At 37.6% G+C, this 18,531-nt stretch overlaps 1 protein-coding gene across 2 annotated transcripts in view; it reads right to left on the reverse strand.

The window, feature by feature from the left end:
• CTNND2 (catenin delta 2) overlaps positions 1-18,531 on the reverse strand; it is a 646,172-nt gene that overhangs the window by 512,172 nt on the left and 115,469 nt on the right. For both annotated transcript variants that reach the window (XM_013130147.3, XM_034063316.1), the window contains exon 2: positions 11,908-12,041. In XM_013130147.3, the coding sequence (XP_012985601.2) occupies positions 11,908-12,041 (134 nt within the window). The remainder of the gene's footprint in view (positions 1-11,907; positions 12,042-18,531) is intronic.

The following is an 18,531-nucleotide window of genomic DNA, read 5'->3' on the forward strand; positions in this document are numbered from 1 at the left end:
GACATGCTGACTCCATAATTTGACAACTCTTTCAAGAAAACAAATGCTAAGAATAAACATACTCAACTTGGAAGCAATATGTCAAGAATACTCAAATTTCAAAAAGAATTATTTTACCTAACTTGTGTGTCCTTGTGAAAGGTAATATAATCCTTTTCAGGGTTAACCTGAAGATTCACACTTTTCTTAAGCCAGCCCATTCATCCCTCACCACAATCACTGATGAGAGGAAGAACCTCTATGCCTACTTCTCCCTTTTCAAGTAATGCTTATTATTAATGCAGATTAGGGTTAGGGTTAGGAATAAAAAGATCAGATTAGGAATAAAAAAAGTTACTGAAAAAAACAGCATTCAAACTTAAGTCTGACAAAATAGAAATATTCACAAACATCTAAAATACCAAAGAGATACAAACTAATATGCTTTTATGAAACAACTTTACTTCTCTGTACGCATACACAGGCATTGTTATATTCAAAGGAGCTACTGAGTTCATTAATCCAGGCATGAACTACGTGAACAGTTCAGTAAAGCATTAATGCCCAGGTTTATTAACAACACAAGGCTAATGACATAAGAATATATATTTTTTTAAAAACAGTCTACCAAATGAACCAGGAAAATATTAACACCTGTTATCATATGACTTCTTCACATCAGGGAAGGTTTGGAATGAAGAGGAGTATATGTGATTAGAACAACTAGCAGCGAGAAAATTAAAAGGGCAAACATTCAGGTGCAAAACTTAGACCCGCAGAAAAACTTGCATATATTTTCCCTTTAACAGTTGGCCTCATAAATAGATTAACTATGCCTATAAATCTTGCATCGTTAACTACAGACTAAGAGCCTACTTTATTACATAAAAGGCAAAAAAAAAATAAAATGAAGGGACACTATATATCATTCAGTTTTACAGTAAGAAAATATAAAGTAGCTCCTTGCATGACCACAGATAAACTGAGAGGGAGCAGATGCAGTTACCACCACAAGAAAATCAGAACCTAAACTGCATGTGGTGGGGAAATCTGGAAGAGTACGCTTCTCAGGAATCTCATCATAGATGAAAAGGGGAGGGAACACATTAATTTCTGTTCAGATTAAACAGATGACACTCAGACAGATTTCTTTCAATGCTTTTATTCCCAAAACATAAAGGCAATGTAGCTAGGTATGCTCTTCACAAACCAAAGCACACCAAAACTAGCTGACAGTGGCAATGCTCTCTCCCATACACAGAAAAATCTAGCAAGGTTTTAAGTACTGAACAACTTCTCAAGCCAAATAAGGGAACACAACCGCATATCTCCCACACACCACTCGTGCAAAAAAGTACTTTTGTCATTTGTATCTGGTTTCTCACACATTCATGGAATCAACTTTAGTTCATATTCTAAAATTAAATGAAAAGTGCTTAGTGGGCTTACATTAAGCCTTGAAATATTCACCTATTACTAAAGCAGTAAGTGTATTAGGGTCATTAACTACCTCTTTTTCATTGTGGCATATGTTATCAATGAATTTATATTTCTGTGTCTGACAGTGAAACTGGCAAGTAAAAGTCCAGCACCAGCAGCCATGCTGATTCAGTATCCGCAAACAGGCACTGTGTCAAACCTCAGTTTGAGTGGCTATCAAATTTATAACGGACAACTGTCCATTTTCTACAGTCTATCATCCAGCCTCAGCATGAAAAACCTCTAAAGGAGATGCTGGTGCTGCATGAGCTGTGGGTTGCTTCCAAATCTTTATAGACTGCAGTGGGGAGAAGTTGCTGTTAAGTACACCTTTTTTCTATGCTTTTAAATCCCAATATGCATCATAGTGGCACATCCAGCCCTACTTTCAGAGACAGAGATACTTACCTAGTGTTCTATCTGGCTTTGTAACACATGGTTTGTGCACGCAGAAAGGGCACAGGATGAAACTACACTTAATCTCAAGAATGTATTCACTACTGTCCTGGTTTCAGCTGGGATACAGTTAATTTTATTCCTAGTACTTGGTGTCATTTCAAAGCAGCCTAGAGGATAATTCTTAAAGATACCTATTTACATTCAGACTCAGGACTACAAAATACATAGAAGTGAATGAAGTCAGAAAATTTTTCCATTCTGCTTTTTTCTTTAATTTTTCACTGAAAAATTTGTTGCAAAATGCTTAACAATGAGAAGGTAAACTAACAGATTTCCTAGACTGAGAGCCTAGTAATGGTTTACAAAAGACCCAATTTAAATCTTAATTACACAGCCAGGCAAATAATTGCACTGTGTTACTGTTGGGGTAGGTGGATAATCATGACCATGGAATAACACTGAAACATGAATTGCAGGCTATAGTGATAAGACTACCACCCTAACCAGCAAAATGTCATTTCAGATTAATCAGATCATTAAATTGGAGGGCACTACATACCTAAGGAAGGGAAGCTCAACACAGATTCCTAAGAGTGGGGCCGTGTGAAGAATGTAAAGAGTAATGCTTTATGAGGACTTAAGGAAAAAGAAACGTGGCAACTGAAGGAACATAGATGAAATTTGACAAGTACTACACACATTTTGGAACAAGGAATGAAATAGACTACAAGCAGCTATTTGCTGCATGACAATCAAGATAGAAGAAACTGAGGGAATACTAACATAAATATTACTTCCTATGCTGCCAATTAGATAACCAGTGGTGGGTTTTCACTTACAAAAGCTAGTTGCACAAGTTATTATTATTACAAAAAAGTAAATTTCCATATATAAGGAAACACGATATCATATTACATTATGCAAACTAAGGGAACAAAGGGCTGTGACTGATCAAAGACCCCTGCCACATGCAGCCCCTGTCCCACACCACACTCACACTGAAGGAATGTTCAGAAGAGATAAATTGAGCTACATGACCTGAAGGCTCAGGGGAGAATAATGACATGATTAATCACAACTGCTAAAAAGGAAGCCAAACTCATCTCAGTGCCAAAGAAAAACCCAAGGGTGCCTTTGTTTTATACAAACTGACTGTATCAGCAAGGTATTTCAACTGCTTTTGTAACTGCCAGTCTCTGAATGTAAGGAATGTAGACCCAGAGCAAAACAATACCAGTTGTGGGGTGCTTCTAGTTAACTTATGTATTGGATCTGCTTGTAACTCTAATCAAGAGCATCTTTTACTCATATAACTGTAATAGGTATTTAGCTTAAACCTTTGTGCATTTCTGCAGAGCCCGGTCATCTCCTCAGCAAGTGACCTTGCCTGCTGTGATTCCACCTACAATTAGTGACTGCCGAAGTGCCAACGCAACAGCACCTCAGGCAAGTGAGCTGAGCTAGGACACACCTCCTGCCAAAGGAGCCTCACTCCCCAGCAGTTGCTGGCCTTGAATTCCAGGCACAGGACAGATCACTCTATTGGACTTGCAGAGTGATGGAGGAAGGGATATGTCCCCCATTGCGGAGCTTGTTGGATACCTTTATATGAATTCCGTAGAACACTTAATGAACCAAGTAACTGCTTAGCTTTGTTACCAAGTTTGCAAGACCTCAGTACTGAGTGTTGCCAGGATTTTTCTGTCTGAACTTTTCATGATCTGCCTGCAGCTTTGTTTTACTTGGTTTAGCTGTAACAGCAACTTCTATAATCCAGCAAGTGCCTATGGCTAATTTGACTATACAGACAGATGTATAAAGCAGTCATTCTGTCCAGAACAAGGTATTTAATGCAACTGACACAATGAGACACAGACCTGTCATGATAGCAGTGCCCTTCAGAAGTGAAGGCAGAGTATCATAGTATAGGCATGAAGGAAAAAGAGATGGGCCACCAACTTGACCCTAGAGATCCCACAGATATAAAGAAGGAGACCCCACAGTTATAAACAACTCAGTGAGACCAGCATGGGGGGCATACATGTAGTTAAGCCCAATATAAAAAAACAAACCACAAACAGAACTCTGGTGAGAGCTGCAAGCTTCAGCTGACTTCAGCATTCCTTTTTGGTGACTGGGGGATGCTCAGCGTCATGATAGTGAGCATATTCTAGATAATCAGATGCACATTTATATTGTGTCAATTTTATACTGCAGTTGCTATACTCCACTAGCTGTAGTTTCTAATTAAATTGAGATTTGAGCACATTGTTGTGTCACTGTACAAAATTAAAACCCCCTGTAACATCAATTAAACTTTGCACTAAGTCCTTCACATGTGGAATACCTAAAAGACCATGGTTGAATATTGCACTAGACAGGTCTCAACAATAAAAATGGGCAACATCTTAGGAAACACTGCAAAATTCAAGTCATTATCATCTTATCATATCTATCCCTTAAATAATAAGAAGTAAATAAACAGAAAAAAAATCTTCCAGTGCAATCTTTTAAAAAAATAAAAGGAGGAAAAACTCCTCAGGACTTGGATTAGCTGTCTGCACAGACAAGGAATATGCACATATACAGAGCAGCAGGAAAACCACGCAAAAGGCTACACGGTTACTCATTACAGGACACACATATAAAACTCCCTCCAAAACATACAAAAAATGCTATGTTAACACCAAGGGAAAGAAATAATTATGAATTAAGCAATTAATTTGTCTAGAACTTTACCATGAATCTTCAAGTATTTTTAAAGATTAGTATCTTTTACTGGCCTTTTATCCCTTTACACCGGAAAGATTCTCAGGGCAACTGTAAGTTTCTGTCACCAGAAATTTCAAAAATAAATACTTAATTTTCACCACAGAGAAGAGGAAAAAGAAACCCCCAAACCAGAAACATAAGCCACAATTTATTGTGTGATTCTAGACTTGTTTAGTGTTATCATAACTACATAGTTCATAGACATAATTAAGCTTATTTGTGTATTAATGTACCTGAACTCTCAGGTAAAAGACTTAAGTTTCACCATAGCTGAGCATTTGCTGGGCTCCAGTTTTCTTGTTTGGGAATAAACAGAATTGTAACGTATTTTATCAAAGCGTAACATGCACAGCATTCAACTACTCAAGAAGAATTTTTCCTCAGAATACAAAGGATTTAAATTACCCCCAGAAAAATACAGTTCCACTTATCAGTAGTAGAAAATGCCATCATGTGACAAAACACACAGACACAGATGGAAAAACACAGAAGTATTAAAGTTTTAAAAATCACATGAAAGGAATAAAAATTGCTAGAACAATCATAAAAATTAGATCTTCAAAAATCCCTTTCAACATTGAAGTTGTAAGAGGAGGCTGCATGAAAAGTACTGCAAAGCAAATTAAAGGAGATGGGTCCAGAGAGTGCTTTCAGTGTTTTTCTTTAATTTCTAGAGAAGACAGAAGTCACAACAATCACTAAGTGAAGTGTTCACGGTTTGATTTTTTTTAACAGCACTTTCTTTTCTCTCTAGAATAGGTATGGTGGTTTTGAAAGCCATGGCACAGCCTCATACATTCTCTGTGCAAATTAAAATTACTATTGATGGATATTGCTTTATTCAAGCATAGAAAGAGGAAAATTCTGAAAGCAGGTAAGATAGCTAAGCCTCAGGAACATAAAGTATACAGAAACATAACTGTAACTTCCTTTATGACAAGGAAGTAGGGCAGGGATGGGGAGACACACCCAAAGCCACTGCTTCCCTGTACATTTAAATAGGGATGTTACATTGGACTTTGCATTATTCCAAACACTACAAAAGAGTTGACTAAACCAGCAGCTTGAAGTATATTTTTACAGCAGCTGTGCTTTAGAGCCCAATTCTTGAAAACAAGTTGGCAAATTGATCCAAACACCCTTTGCCAAAAGAGAAAACACCACACTCAACCTCCCATAACACAAAACTGCTTCTTATCTTTTCAGATAGTTATTTTCAGCTTTCTCAGCTTCCCCCCCCCCAGCAGCATTCCCCACATGGGAATGCTTAAGTCCATGTCTGTCAATACAACAAAAGGAGCTGCATCAAATACAGGAAGAAGCAAACTTGACCAGCCACTTCTCTAACTATTTTAAGTTCATTAAGATCTCACTCTCAAGTGACTAAGAGTGACATCCTACGTTGGTTAAAAGACTTGGGGTTTGGTGTGAAAAGACTTTACTTTTTAAAAAGCCACAATGAATGATGCCAGAGGAAAAACCAACAGTGTTGAAATGTTACAAATGTAATACATTAAAATGTCAGAAATTTAATACAAGAAAATTTAATACAATAAAATTTAAATTCTATTAAAATTGAGATCAGCTTTATTACTTTCTTATGGTATCTTTATTTAAAGTTTGAAATTCTTCCAGTAATGGCAAAAGAAAAAGTTAAGGCAGAAGAGCTTGTGAAGCAGTGAAAAGTGTGTTCACACACTGGCTGTATGCTAAGAAAGGATATTTTGCCTCTTTTTGTGATCCCCTTTAATAGTGTTTTAAATCAGCATTAGACTGAGCTATCACTAAGTGGCACTCTACCCAGCTTCTTTGAAATTCTTGGCTTTGAACTACTAATTTTCAGCATTACTTTAAGTCAAAATAGCATCATATTTAACTCTACTTTTGTTCCGATAATTAGCATTTTATTCCCTCTCTTCAAAGATGGTTTTACTGTGAGGATATATTCTCTCTCAATACTCTTCCATCAGACTAAATCTTCACAGAAGCCCTTCCACTCCCAGCTCATTTCAACCAATCCCCAAAATGCGTATTTTGGATTATGACCACAGTGAAGTAATATTTAGTTTCTTCATACTGCACCTACTATGGCTATCACCTCTTTCATGTGACTTCCAGGGTGCTGAACAGACATGACTTGTGTAGGTCTCTGGTCTTGTAAATCACCATTTCCTGAGAAGCACAACATGAATACACTCATGGCTGCTCTGGAGAGCTTTGTGAAACCAGTCCCAGACTTAACCAAGAACTTAAGAATCCTATAGAGCAGGGCATATCATTGCTATGTTGAATTATTTCCTTCACCAGCAATTGCAATGATGCTTTTCAAAACTTATCCATCAAAGTCCCCATCTGCAGCACTGGAATCATTCTGAAAGCAGTTCCTACCAACTGGAGGACATACTTGGGAAGCACTGGCTGTACTCACAAAGCTTCTTATTTCAACAGTATGTCGGTTATTCAGCAACTAAGAAGTATAGTATCCACTGTATAGACTTGTGCTACTAAGTTTAACTCTTACTTAAAAATCAATATATTAATGAAAATAGAAAGATGGCAAAAAAGAAGAGGAATATCTCTCTGGAGTATTTTAAAACCTCATTGGAAACAAGGGAGTTCTATAACTAAGGAAGTAAGTATACTGACATGCTACTTACAGAGACAATGAAAGAAATATATATTGATTGAGTAAAATTGGCATGGGTCTGAAATAGAGCTGCTAAAACTTTTAAAGGCAGAGATAAAGCCTGATGTTTGAGGGGAAACAAGACGCTAATGTATTGTAATTGAAGCTATTTAGAAAAGCTACAGAATAACCAAGGTTACTAGAGTAATTACTCATTCCTATTAGGCAAGAAGGAGATTTTATTTTCATGACATTACAATATGACATGCATTATATTAGGGAAAATGGCTGCAAAAGTCATTCTGCAGTCAGAGCTGGGGCCCAATATTTGGATGACTGTATGAAATATCATGATCTGCTGGTGAGACCAGATAAACTCACACATCTCTTCTGGCCTTGAAACCTTAAAAAATCCTCTGAACTGAAACGCTTCATCTAGATAAGTGATTTTGTTTTAAAATTTCCATTTAAAGACATGGGGAAAACAACATGGCAGAGCAAAGAAAAGAAATTAAATCTCTGAACTTCTACAGCCACTTCTGTCTGCAGTTTTACTTACATATATGTATGCAAGATGCGCATGACACACACAACCTCATTTCCAAAGTACTAACACCTCACATACAAGTTCACTTCAGTCATGTTTTTCAGACTAGTTTTAAACATAATTTCTTGACAGACTTTCTGATGGGAAAACTGGTAGATATTTAAAAGTAATAGAAGCTACTTTATTAAAAAATGTGAGCATTATAAACCCAGAATAAGTATCTTTATTTGAAATAAGTAGATAAAAAGGATTTGGAAGAAATATTAAACATTACACAACTTTTTCTTTGCATAAGTTTTCTGAAAAGGAAAGAGCTGTTCTCTGAAACAGCCTACTATTAAAATGGTAAAGGAAACTAGTCACAAACAAACTAAAACAAATGTATGATACTATTTCTGAGTGGGATATAGTTGATGGTGCTTCAAGATGTATTTCACTTTTAAAAAGTAATTTTATCTTCTTTCCTCCAAGTGTTTTTACTAAGAGAATCTGTCAAAACAAGCATCTGTTAGGTCACTGTCAATACATTCCTCCTCAGCTTCCAAGGAAGCAGCTTTTGTATGCTGAGAACCAAAGTACTGTGTATAACATACAATTGGAGACTTCCAGGAAACGCATCAGCTTATGACATGCTTACATCTACATGCTTACTCAACAGGTTCTTCCAAACAGCATTATCAATAGCTCTCCTCCTAATTTTTTTTTAACACTGAGTGGGATCAGAAGTCTCTTGCACAGGTGGAAATTCCCAATCAGAAATGTGTCATGCTTTTTGTCTAAGAAATAGTTGTACCTATCACATGTATTCTCATAAATCGGAATCCCCACATCATGCATTGTTTGCTAAATATTTTTCCCATATTTACAGAAACAAACACAGATGACAAAGCAGAAACAAATGGTCTTGTTTTCCAAAATCCATGAAGCACTGGGCCAAATATGTTTGCCAGTACATGATAAAAAAAAAAAAAACCTTTTTCACACAGGTATTTTAACACTACTTGATTTCTGTTTAAAGAACTTGATGCAGACTGTCTATAAACAGACAAAAAAGGCCCAACAGCTTTCACATTCTCAGAAGTTATTAACCCTTCCTCTTCATGAGGACAGCTTGAAAACACTGAAACCAAAATTCAATGCCCAACATTTTAACCTCCTGATTTCTCAGACATACAGTGCATGATTCTGACCTCTCGTCCAGCTGTGTCTGCTGACCTTTAGAAAGTTAGCAACAAAGAGGAAAAAAAAAGTCATTAAAGATTCATTCTTTATCCATCACTTCTTCTCAACTGCATTATGAGAAGTCTGAAACCTGAAAGTGATTCAAGATGCATGCCCACAGGTAAAATGCAAATATATGCTAAAGCAAGGAATTTGGTGTTTTCATTTCCTAAAATCAACTTCACTTGTCAACATGGACACACAGGCTTCAATTTCTACTCTGACAGAAAACCCCACTTGAAAAGCACGTGGCTATACCTTCTGATCCAGTCATGACCAGCATGAACACCACTTCACGTTTGACATAGCAAGCACAGCTTTTTAGACCAAATATATTTTTCAGACCCAATAAGTCTCCTCAAAATAAGACAGAACACGGATGTCTGTTCTTCGAGCTAAGCACTGCAAAGCTTCGTGTTTTGTGAATTTTGTGAACATTTATGATTCACATAGTAAATTTAAGTAGAACAAATAAAGACAACATCTATGACTTCTCTGCGTATTCCATGTATCCCGCCCTCTTCAAAGACTGAAAGCACCTACTACAATCAATCAGTACCATAAACCCCGCACTCACTCAAAGATATCATTCTAGTTATTTCATGAGAAGTAATGAGAAGTTGCCATAAATGTTTCAGAGAATTAAAAAAATAAGTAAACTTCTTAAACATCAGCAGAGATGAAGACAATGTAACCGATTTGATTCATTGATTATGAACTTACTTACCTTTTTCTTTATTACCAATACTTTTGACTAATTGTGTTCCTATTTCTAAAACTCTATGTATACTTTCACCTACAAAGGGCACTAACACAAATTCACATACCAGGGAGTAAATAATTCCTCCTGCTAAAAAGCAGAGGATTACTGATTTGAACCGTCAGTTAGAAACCTTACTTCATTTACTCCCCTAATGTTCCCTAATGCAGAATCAGCATCATGGATTTCAACTGCCTGAAGCATGGGGTGGTGACCTTACCTAGAATTGTTCTAACAGAACATTACAAAAGTTTGTCAGGACATACAGTATTGCGGGGAACAGAAAAGGCCCAAAAGCAGGTTTGTGTGAATTTTGGTTGTTTTTGTTTGTTGGGGTTTTTTTTGTTTAGTTAGTTGGTTGGTTTGGGTGGTTTTTTTTTTTTGGCTGGTTGGTTGGTTTGGTTTTTTTTTCCAAAATCTTTACTACACATAAGAAAAGAAAAAAGAATATTGAAGTTTACTTAAAAACAGCTGTGAAATTTTGGTACCCTGTACCTCCATAACTCAAGAGATTATCTTGTTACAAGTATCTTTTGTTAGCTGGCTAAGCTGTTCTTGGGGATAGCAGAATGCAGAATTCCTTTGTTATAGGCTCCTTTTTGCTGGGGTTCACAGGCATCAGAAATCACTTTGCTAATATTTTACTACATAAAATCCATCTAATCTAGTGGACTCAGCACCAATTCACCCTAGTGCTCAATTCACTGATTTATGGGGATAGAAGGTGCAGCTGCAAAATACATGACCAGGTACAAGCTACTAATACTAGCACAAAACCCAACAACAGAGAAGAACTCTTCACTATTCAATACTGTGTTTTACACTGTAAAAGCAGATGCAGCCTATCTTCTGCCTATGTAACTTCCCTGCACACTTTTTCAATATTAGCCAGTCAAAAGCTAAGGCAGATATTTTCCTCAAAAACACAGTAACACAGGTTGAAACACTGGCACTGAAACATTACTGGTACATGCCCAAGTAAAATTATTGTCCCACAAGAGAATATGCATAAAAACATCTAAACCATGGGTAACTCTAATACAATAACATGCCATGAGTCTGAAGACAAAACTCCATGCTACAAACTTGCTCTCTTGCATGCCTCTTTTCAGAACCAGAAAATATGAGTAACTTTTACCACCCAAAAGAGACAACTGGTACACATTAAAAATAAAAAAATAAAAGCAAGACCATAATTTTTATAAAAGCCCGAGGACCGAACAGGTATTACTCCAATGGCAATATTATAAGCTGAATTCGTGCATTGATTTTACTAAAGAAGCAGTGAATGATCACAACTTTATAGTTGAAAAACCAATTTAGAAACAATCAGCAAGGAGAAAGTTAACTAAAATCAGATATCTTTTAATGTCTCTCTTTTGGATACCTAATGCTGCCGTTGAGCCAAATTAGGGAGTGATGGAAACCAGGTGTTTTCATGAACTGGAATATTAACCATCTCCTGATGTACAAAGGAGCACTAAACAAAATCTCATACACTCAGCCCACAGAAAAATTATAGTGAAACATCCAAACCTGTCTTATAAGAATCAAGCAGAGAATCACACTAAAGACCTTTCTTTCCAAAATTTCTAATACCTTTGATTTTATTCATACGAGGCTGAAATCCTCCATCCCTACTCAAGTTTGTCCTAAAAGAATCTCACATCAAGTTTAAAAAAACAAACAAAAAATATAAACAAAACAAACAAACCATAAACCCCATGTTACATTTTAAAATCCTAGGATTCTTATAAATCCCTTTAACTAAAAAGTCTAGGACAACACATCTTCACGACTACTCATATGTCTATAGTTTTTATATGCCATGGTTAAATGCTCTAACTCCACATGCAGATCACAAACAAGAAAAGGAGAGATCTCTGAAAACCACCAGTCACAGTAAGAGTGAAAAATGGAGAATAAAATGAACAATTAGATTATATTAAATTAATTGCAGGACAGCACATGGAAGTATACTCAGACACAAAGAAAAATATTTAACATTCTTTGCAATGTGCATGTAAGAACTAAATTATTCACATACCACCTATGAAACCTTTGTAAAAAAAAGACTGAATCATATTATCGTTTTTCTAGCTTGCGGACGAAGCACTTGCATACCTGTTCTTTAACTGAAGCTAGAATGGCAGACGTGGTCTCAGTTTCAGAGCCATCACCATTAGATGTGTTCAACACAGGACTAAGGGAACTTGTCTTGTCAGAAGACGAGGGCTGATCTGGAACAGGCATAGTTTCTGCAGTTGATAGAAAAACAAAACAAAACAGTGATTTTGTTATTAGAAACCTGATACATATCATAAATCATATGCATATAAGAATAACAAAACTAATTTAAGGAAAAAAATGTAGAACATGCTTCTGTTCTGTAATATAGAAATAATCACTTATTTAAAATTAAAACTAGTCCTAAATTAATTATAAAACAAAATATTAAATGATCTCCCAGTCTTACTCCAAAATATTCACCACAGTACATTTGGAGAAGATTCAAAACATTTACAGCTATGATTTTTGCATAGTGTTCCAGTGGCAGCATCCAACATGAAATTACAGTATCATGAAAGTAATGAATCATGAAATGCTTTGCAAACAGAAACCCAACCAATTACACATGACAGAAAACTAAAACATCCGATGTTGACTTTCTAACGTGATGATTATTTAATATTTATTCTATTTTAAGCCCAGCCAACTAGCTTTGCCTTTCTTCTAGTATACAAGGTGATTTTGACAACATTTTATCAGAGTATTTTTGAAAAAAAAACAGCATACCAGTTGTTAAGCCATTTTGAGACATGTTACAAAAAAGATTCTTAGTACTGGAAGGCATTTCTAGTATTCGTTTTTAGAGAGTAAAATGTCTCTGTGACTGTGGAAAAAATGTATCTTTCTGAAGGCTAGGTTATAGGGTAGCATCTCTGTTTAAATGTCACTACAGGCACATCTCAGCAGGCAAGTTGTTCCACATTCCAGAATTCAAGGAGCAGAGAGGCAGCTTGCATGGTTATGCACATGCAAGTTAGGATAAGGTCACGTTCATGTGGGAGCTGGCCAGAATTACTCTGTGGAAGAGAACTGGCCCAAAAGCTGCCAGCTGGATGCACCCCCTGAAAAGCAGTGGGGATATTCAGAGGGAAGTCACCAGAAAGGCTGTATATGCACAGCACTCTCCATTCACATCAATGGCAAAAATCCTGCCCTGGCTCCATTCTGCTTTTCAAAGCTCATGTTTTCATAAAGTGTAACTTTTTCTGGATGAAATAAGAAGTCTGAAAAGAGTGGGAAAGGGTAGTTGGTAAAAGCAAATATAAATTTTAATACCCAGAGCAAGCATCCCCAAATCAGTCTGCCATAGGGCTCTGTAAGAAGGGGAGATGACTCTGAAGCCACAGTGCTACCCAAGAACACTCAGTTAGGTAGCCTTTTCTAAAACCTCCCTGAAGCTCAGGGCACTGTCATAAATAAATAAGACAAAACCATGGAAATACAAACTATTCATCAAAAAGTCAGTTATTTATCATAAGAGAAATCTCTCTAAATCTCAAGCCAGATTATTTTATATATTGAAGCATGCTATTCAACATAGTTTTAATTAAAGAAGCTACATATTTTCATAATGGCATCATTTCACAGATTTTGTAAGCACATCACCCAAAGTGGCTCTGGCAATATCCCTGATCAGATATGTACACTATTCAAAGTTTATCTTTAAAAATTGAGATGATATACATGTTTCCTTCTGTCACAAGTGCAAGTATACTGTACAAAACTTCTGTATGATTCCAATATATCAATCTAAAAGGACTTTTGAGCTGTATTTTCCCATATTTTGCAAGACAGGAATCAGCTTCTATTGTAACAAGTTACGTAGCTTGTGGCACACTGTTTAAGTTGCTACTGTCCTGTAAAGTACTACATAAAAGACATGCATACACGTTCATATACACACTTATTCTATTACCTTGCTTTCCAACAACCTGTTTTTTAAATTATTACCTGCCATATCATAATAGAAAACATTTTCTTCTCAGTATTGTACGTTATCCAATAAAATAAAACACAGCCTAACAGTTCTAGAATAGCTATACAAGAGAAACACTGAGGTGCTGAAGAGTGCTCCAGAAAAGGCAACAAACATGGTAAAGGGTCCGGAGCACAAGTCTTATGAAGAGCAGCTTTGGAAACTGAGGTTGTTCAGTCCAGAGAAAAGGAGGCTCAAGGGGGGCCTTATTGCTCTCTACAACTACCTGAAAGGAGGTTATAGTGAGGTGGGGGGCGGTCTCTTCTCCCAAGTAACAAGCGACAGGACAGCAGGTAAGGGCTTCAAGCTGCACCAGGGGTGGTTTAGACTGTATTCAGAAAAATTTCTTCACAGAGAGGGTGACCAGGCATTGGAACAGGCTGCCCAGGGAAGTGGTGGAATCAACATCCCTGGAAGTGTTCAAAAACCATGTAGATGAGGCCCTCAATGATACAGTTTAGCGGTGGTCTAGCAGTCCTGGGTAATGGTTGAACTTGATCTTAAAGGTCTTTTCCAACCTAGTTGATTCCATGAAAAACACTGGAGCACATCACTCCTGGCTATCAACTGCATGCCCTGTAAAGTCCAACTGAAAACTGTGCACAAGAACAAGCGAGACCATGGTATTCAGGAACATGAGTAAAGGCACATCAAGTAGTCCTACCGTCCTTGCAGACACCCTCTCTGGGCAGTAGGAAGCCATGCTTCCCAGTCAGCACAGCTCACAAGGGAGACACTTGGAACAGCAACAGCACGAGCTGTGAAGAACTGCCTCCCCAAACCTGCATTGGTAGTGGCAGAAATATCAAAGCAGCGAATGATGCTCCTGATAAGTAATCTCAGACACAGTGGCTGAGACTAGCTCCCTGATGTAGGACTACTTTCCCTGCAGCTGTGAAGAAGCTTCCAGTAAAAAGCCCCTTTCTCTGCTCCACTCATCCTCCTGCTCCTCTAGGCAGCCTGACCCCGCCAGGGAGACTCTGCTGACTCCACTGTTTCACAAATACTAGCCTGGGGAGATAAAATCCAGCAAACTAAGCCAGGCTAAGTCAGCAACTCCTTCGTCCTGGTCCCAGCTCCACAAATCATTGTCATTTGAGGTCCATTTAAGTTCTTCACCTGACAAAATGACCCACCTGCTGCCCCCAACCCCAGCTCTCTACCACAGCACACAGTTACTGGACCTGACTGTAAAGACAACCACCAGGAAGTAAAACTGTCAGGGGTTTTCTAAGTGTTTATGTTCTGGGGTTGAGCTGCTGCGCTTGTGCTGGAAGACCTCACCCATCACCTCACAAAGGGATCGAGTCTAGAATATAGTGAGTGGATAGGACACCAGGATGGGTAAAATTGTCTTCTCTGTGTGTTCATTTAATCAAACATCTTACTTATTTCTCAATCCTAAATTTAGTTCTTTAAAGCTTATGTTAATTTACATATATCAAATTAAGTGAAATTCCCTGACACAAAGAATTTGGCCTGTGACACTCCCAAAGAGCAAATCCAAATGAGACTCTCTGAGGCATGGTGTGTTTCTGTTACTAAGTTTTGAGGAAGATGAGGGGAAACAAGCCTGCCCAAGCTGCTGTGAAAAAAATAATTATCTGCTACAAATAACACTTGCAATAGTACAAACACTCCAAAATTAAAGTGTATTTATATTTGAGAGGGACAGCAAGGCCGCATGGTCAATGGAGAAGACCCTCTGTGCCAGAAAGATGCTATCAATAAGACAACACTGTTATCTGTGTTCAGAACAATTACATTTGTGCAATACAGGCAGCCACTGCCTGCTGCTATGCTGAACTTGCTTTGGGACTGTATTCAGTATCAGTAAATTTTAATTTTTAGGCTGTAAATTTTTGTAAACACTTTGTTTCCACCAGAGAACACTTCAAAAACTGCTTTAGTAATTTACACTTTTGCAAGTACCAGCTTAAAAAAAAGCTGGGAAAAAACCAATCAAATTGCACAATCAGCTGCTGCAATAATCTGCTCAAAATCTGGACAGAACAATAGCTAATATTCTGCAGCCACCACATGTTTCCAGGATTTGGGAATTTTTGTAATTTTAGAACTTAAGGGGAATGTGAGGATCAAAAAAGGCACACTGCATGTACTCCTCTTCATCTAGAATAAGAGAAATTACAAGAAATGTCTCTGACATTAAAAGCAATGTTTTGGGCACTTATTAAAATACTTATGCTGGACAGAGAATATACTTTGTAAAATCTAATTAATTCAGTTTATTACTATGGCTGTTCAAGGGGGAAAGATTGCAGCCAATTAATTGCTCTTAATAAGCTAGTGTCATTGAACCTACAGCACGATGTTATCCAGCTGAGCTGCTAACACTACGTATTTTAACATCTTTGCATTACACAAATTCATGTGAGAAATGCCACATAGGAAACACAGAATGAGTTTTCAAAGACAGAAGAGAAGGTACTGTATCAAGGGTAGTTACATTAAAAAAATCATACACAAGTCAGCAGTAGGATTTCAACAGCAAACACCAACATACCAAAGTCCCTCATTTGCCCTAGTCCACCTAGTCAAAGATGGACTTTAAATTTACATCAGTCTTCAGTATGAGAAATTGGACATTCTTGGGTTTTAATGGAACTCAAAGCTGCCAGTACCACAGATTTATGGAAAATAAGGCTGAAATGGGCCTCCAAGCCACTGGACCACTACCTAATCTCTAGTCAAGGCAGATTTTTTGTTTCCCTAAGTCATTCTTGATATTTAATACACATAACCAGTCCTTCACAACTTCCCTCACTGCAGCATCCCCTTGGCCGCTTCCCTCAGTTTGGCGCTCCAGAACTCTTACAAGCAGAAAACTTGCTTTAGCGTTTAATATAGTACATTTAAGCTTAGTGTTTCCTGTGCTGCTCATCATGGGCACAAAGCACGAATTATCCCATCAGTTCTCTTCAGAAAAACATTATCCTACATGATGACCACCATCGTATTACTTCTGCTCCAGCTTCTCTCTAGACAAGTTACCCCAATTCTTTTCCCTTTTTCTCATAAAATAAGCTGGCTGATAGCCTTTTAACCTACACTCCTGGGGGCTTAACACTAAAAACAAGAAAAAAAATTGAGCAAGCATGAGAAGAACAATAAAAATTAAGCAGCTTATCAAAGTACACCATAGCTGAGTGTACAACAACACAGAAGTAAACTGGCTGCATTTAACTGCCACAACAGCATTTCCTACCAGTGTCACAAAAATACAAGTGAGATTCTGTAAGTCAGAGCATGTACATGCTCCTGAGAGAATCGAATTAAAATCTTAGATGATCATAGATAGATGAACAGGAAGAATACTACCAGCCTTTTGGGAACATACTGGGAAGTCAGACATAAATAATTCAAGGGTTCCTGTACTCCACAGCGCTGCCAAATTCCATCTGAAGTTTGACTTTTTTGTAGTTGTTTTGTGGTTTTTGTTTTGGTTGTCTTTGTAAAACCAACTTTACCTCACCTTAACTAAAAAAAATCCAACCCTATAAATTCAAACGCACACATGCCCCTCCACACATACCAGGTGTGGGTGCTTGCATGCTGGCTCCATGGGTGTCCCCTGTGAGGTGCAGCCAGGGCTGCCAGTGCCACACACAGCTGGTTCCAGCCGGCTCCAACAGCCCCACGGCAGGGCAGACCTGAGCCCCTCAGCCATGGGTGGGCACCTCAGGGAAGGCCTGGATAAGGAAGGGCAAATGGTGCCTGGAAGCCAAGGCTGAGGGGAACCGGGTGAGAACTAACAGTAAATTAAGTCAGTTTTCCCCAACTCAAGTCCACTTTCCACATTACAGTAACTTGACTTTATCTCAACCCAGGAGCTTTTCCCTGTCTTGTTGAGGAGGAGCAGTGAGAGAGCAGCTGAGCGGGGTTTGGCAACCAGGCAAGGTCAACCCATTACACAACACAAGCTGCTTTTAACTTCAACATGAAAGGTGGACAGAAATGGCTTGGGTTTTTTTTGTTTTGGTTTGTTTTTTTATCTTGTCACAACATGCACTCCCGGAAACACAGATAGAATCTACAATTGTGTACACTGTATAACTACCACCTAGAACTGACAACTACCATGATCACCATCTCATGAGCCAGTGAAAGCCATGTAAAACCTAATGAGATTAAGATTCTTCTTCAGTCACTATTAAGTACAGTGGTGGAAGTATTTAAAAAATTTGAACAAAATAAGAAACAGAATAAAACAACAGTGACAATCTATACAGCTATGGAAAACTCATATGATAAACATCATGAAAATAAAGCCAAACTACATAATTAAATTTCACTTTATTGCCTGAATACAGGCCGGCAAACAGTGCTCAGTGAGGAACTGAATTAAAACAAACTGAACAGCTTCCATGGCTACACTGTTTACTTTCACTCACCACCAAAATAACTTCAGCTACACTTATTTATTCTTCGCTAACTAGTATAGTTCCATATGCCATAACAAACTGCCGGGTATCTATCTTACTCCCTAAAACAAATGATTTCAACAAACATTGTTTTTCTTGTTTTGCCTTTTTCGTTCTTGTTGGTTCCATTTTAAAACTTTTTTAGCCTTTACCGCTTTGAATAAAGTCAGTCAACAGAATTAAAAATTACTTAACATCATTAAGAAAACCACTATAGAAACCTCTGGAAAAGCAGGCGAAAAATCACTTTTGTTGTGTAAC

This window comes from Melopsittacus undulatus, chromosome 1 (genome assembly GCF_012275295.1).
Source record: "Melopsittacus undulatus isolate bMelUnd1 chromosome 1, bMelUnd1.mat.Z, whole genome shotgun sequence".
NCBI classification, from domain to species: Eukaryota; Metazoa; Chordata; class Aves; order Psittaciformes; family Psittaculidae; genus Melopsittacus; species Melopsittacus undulatus.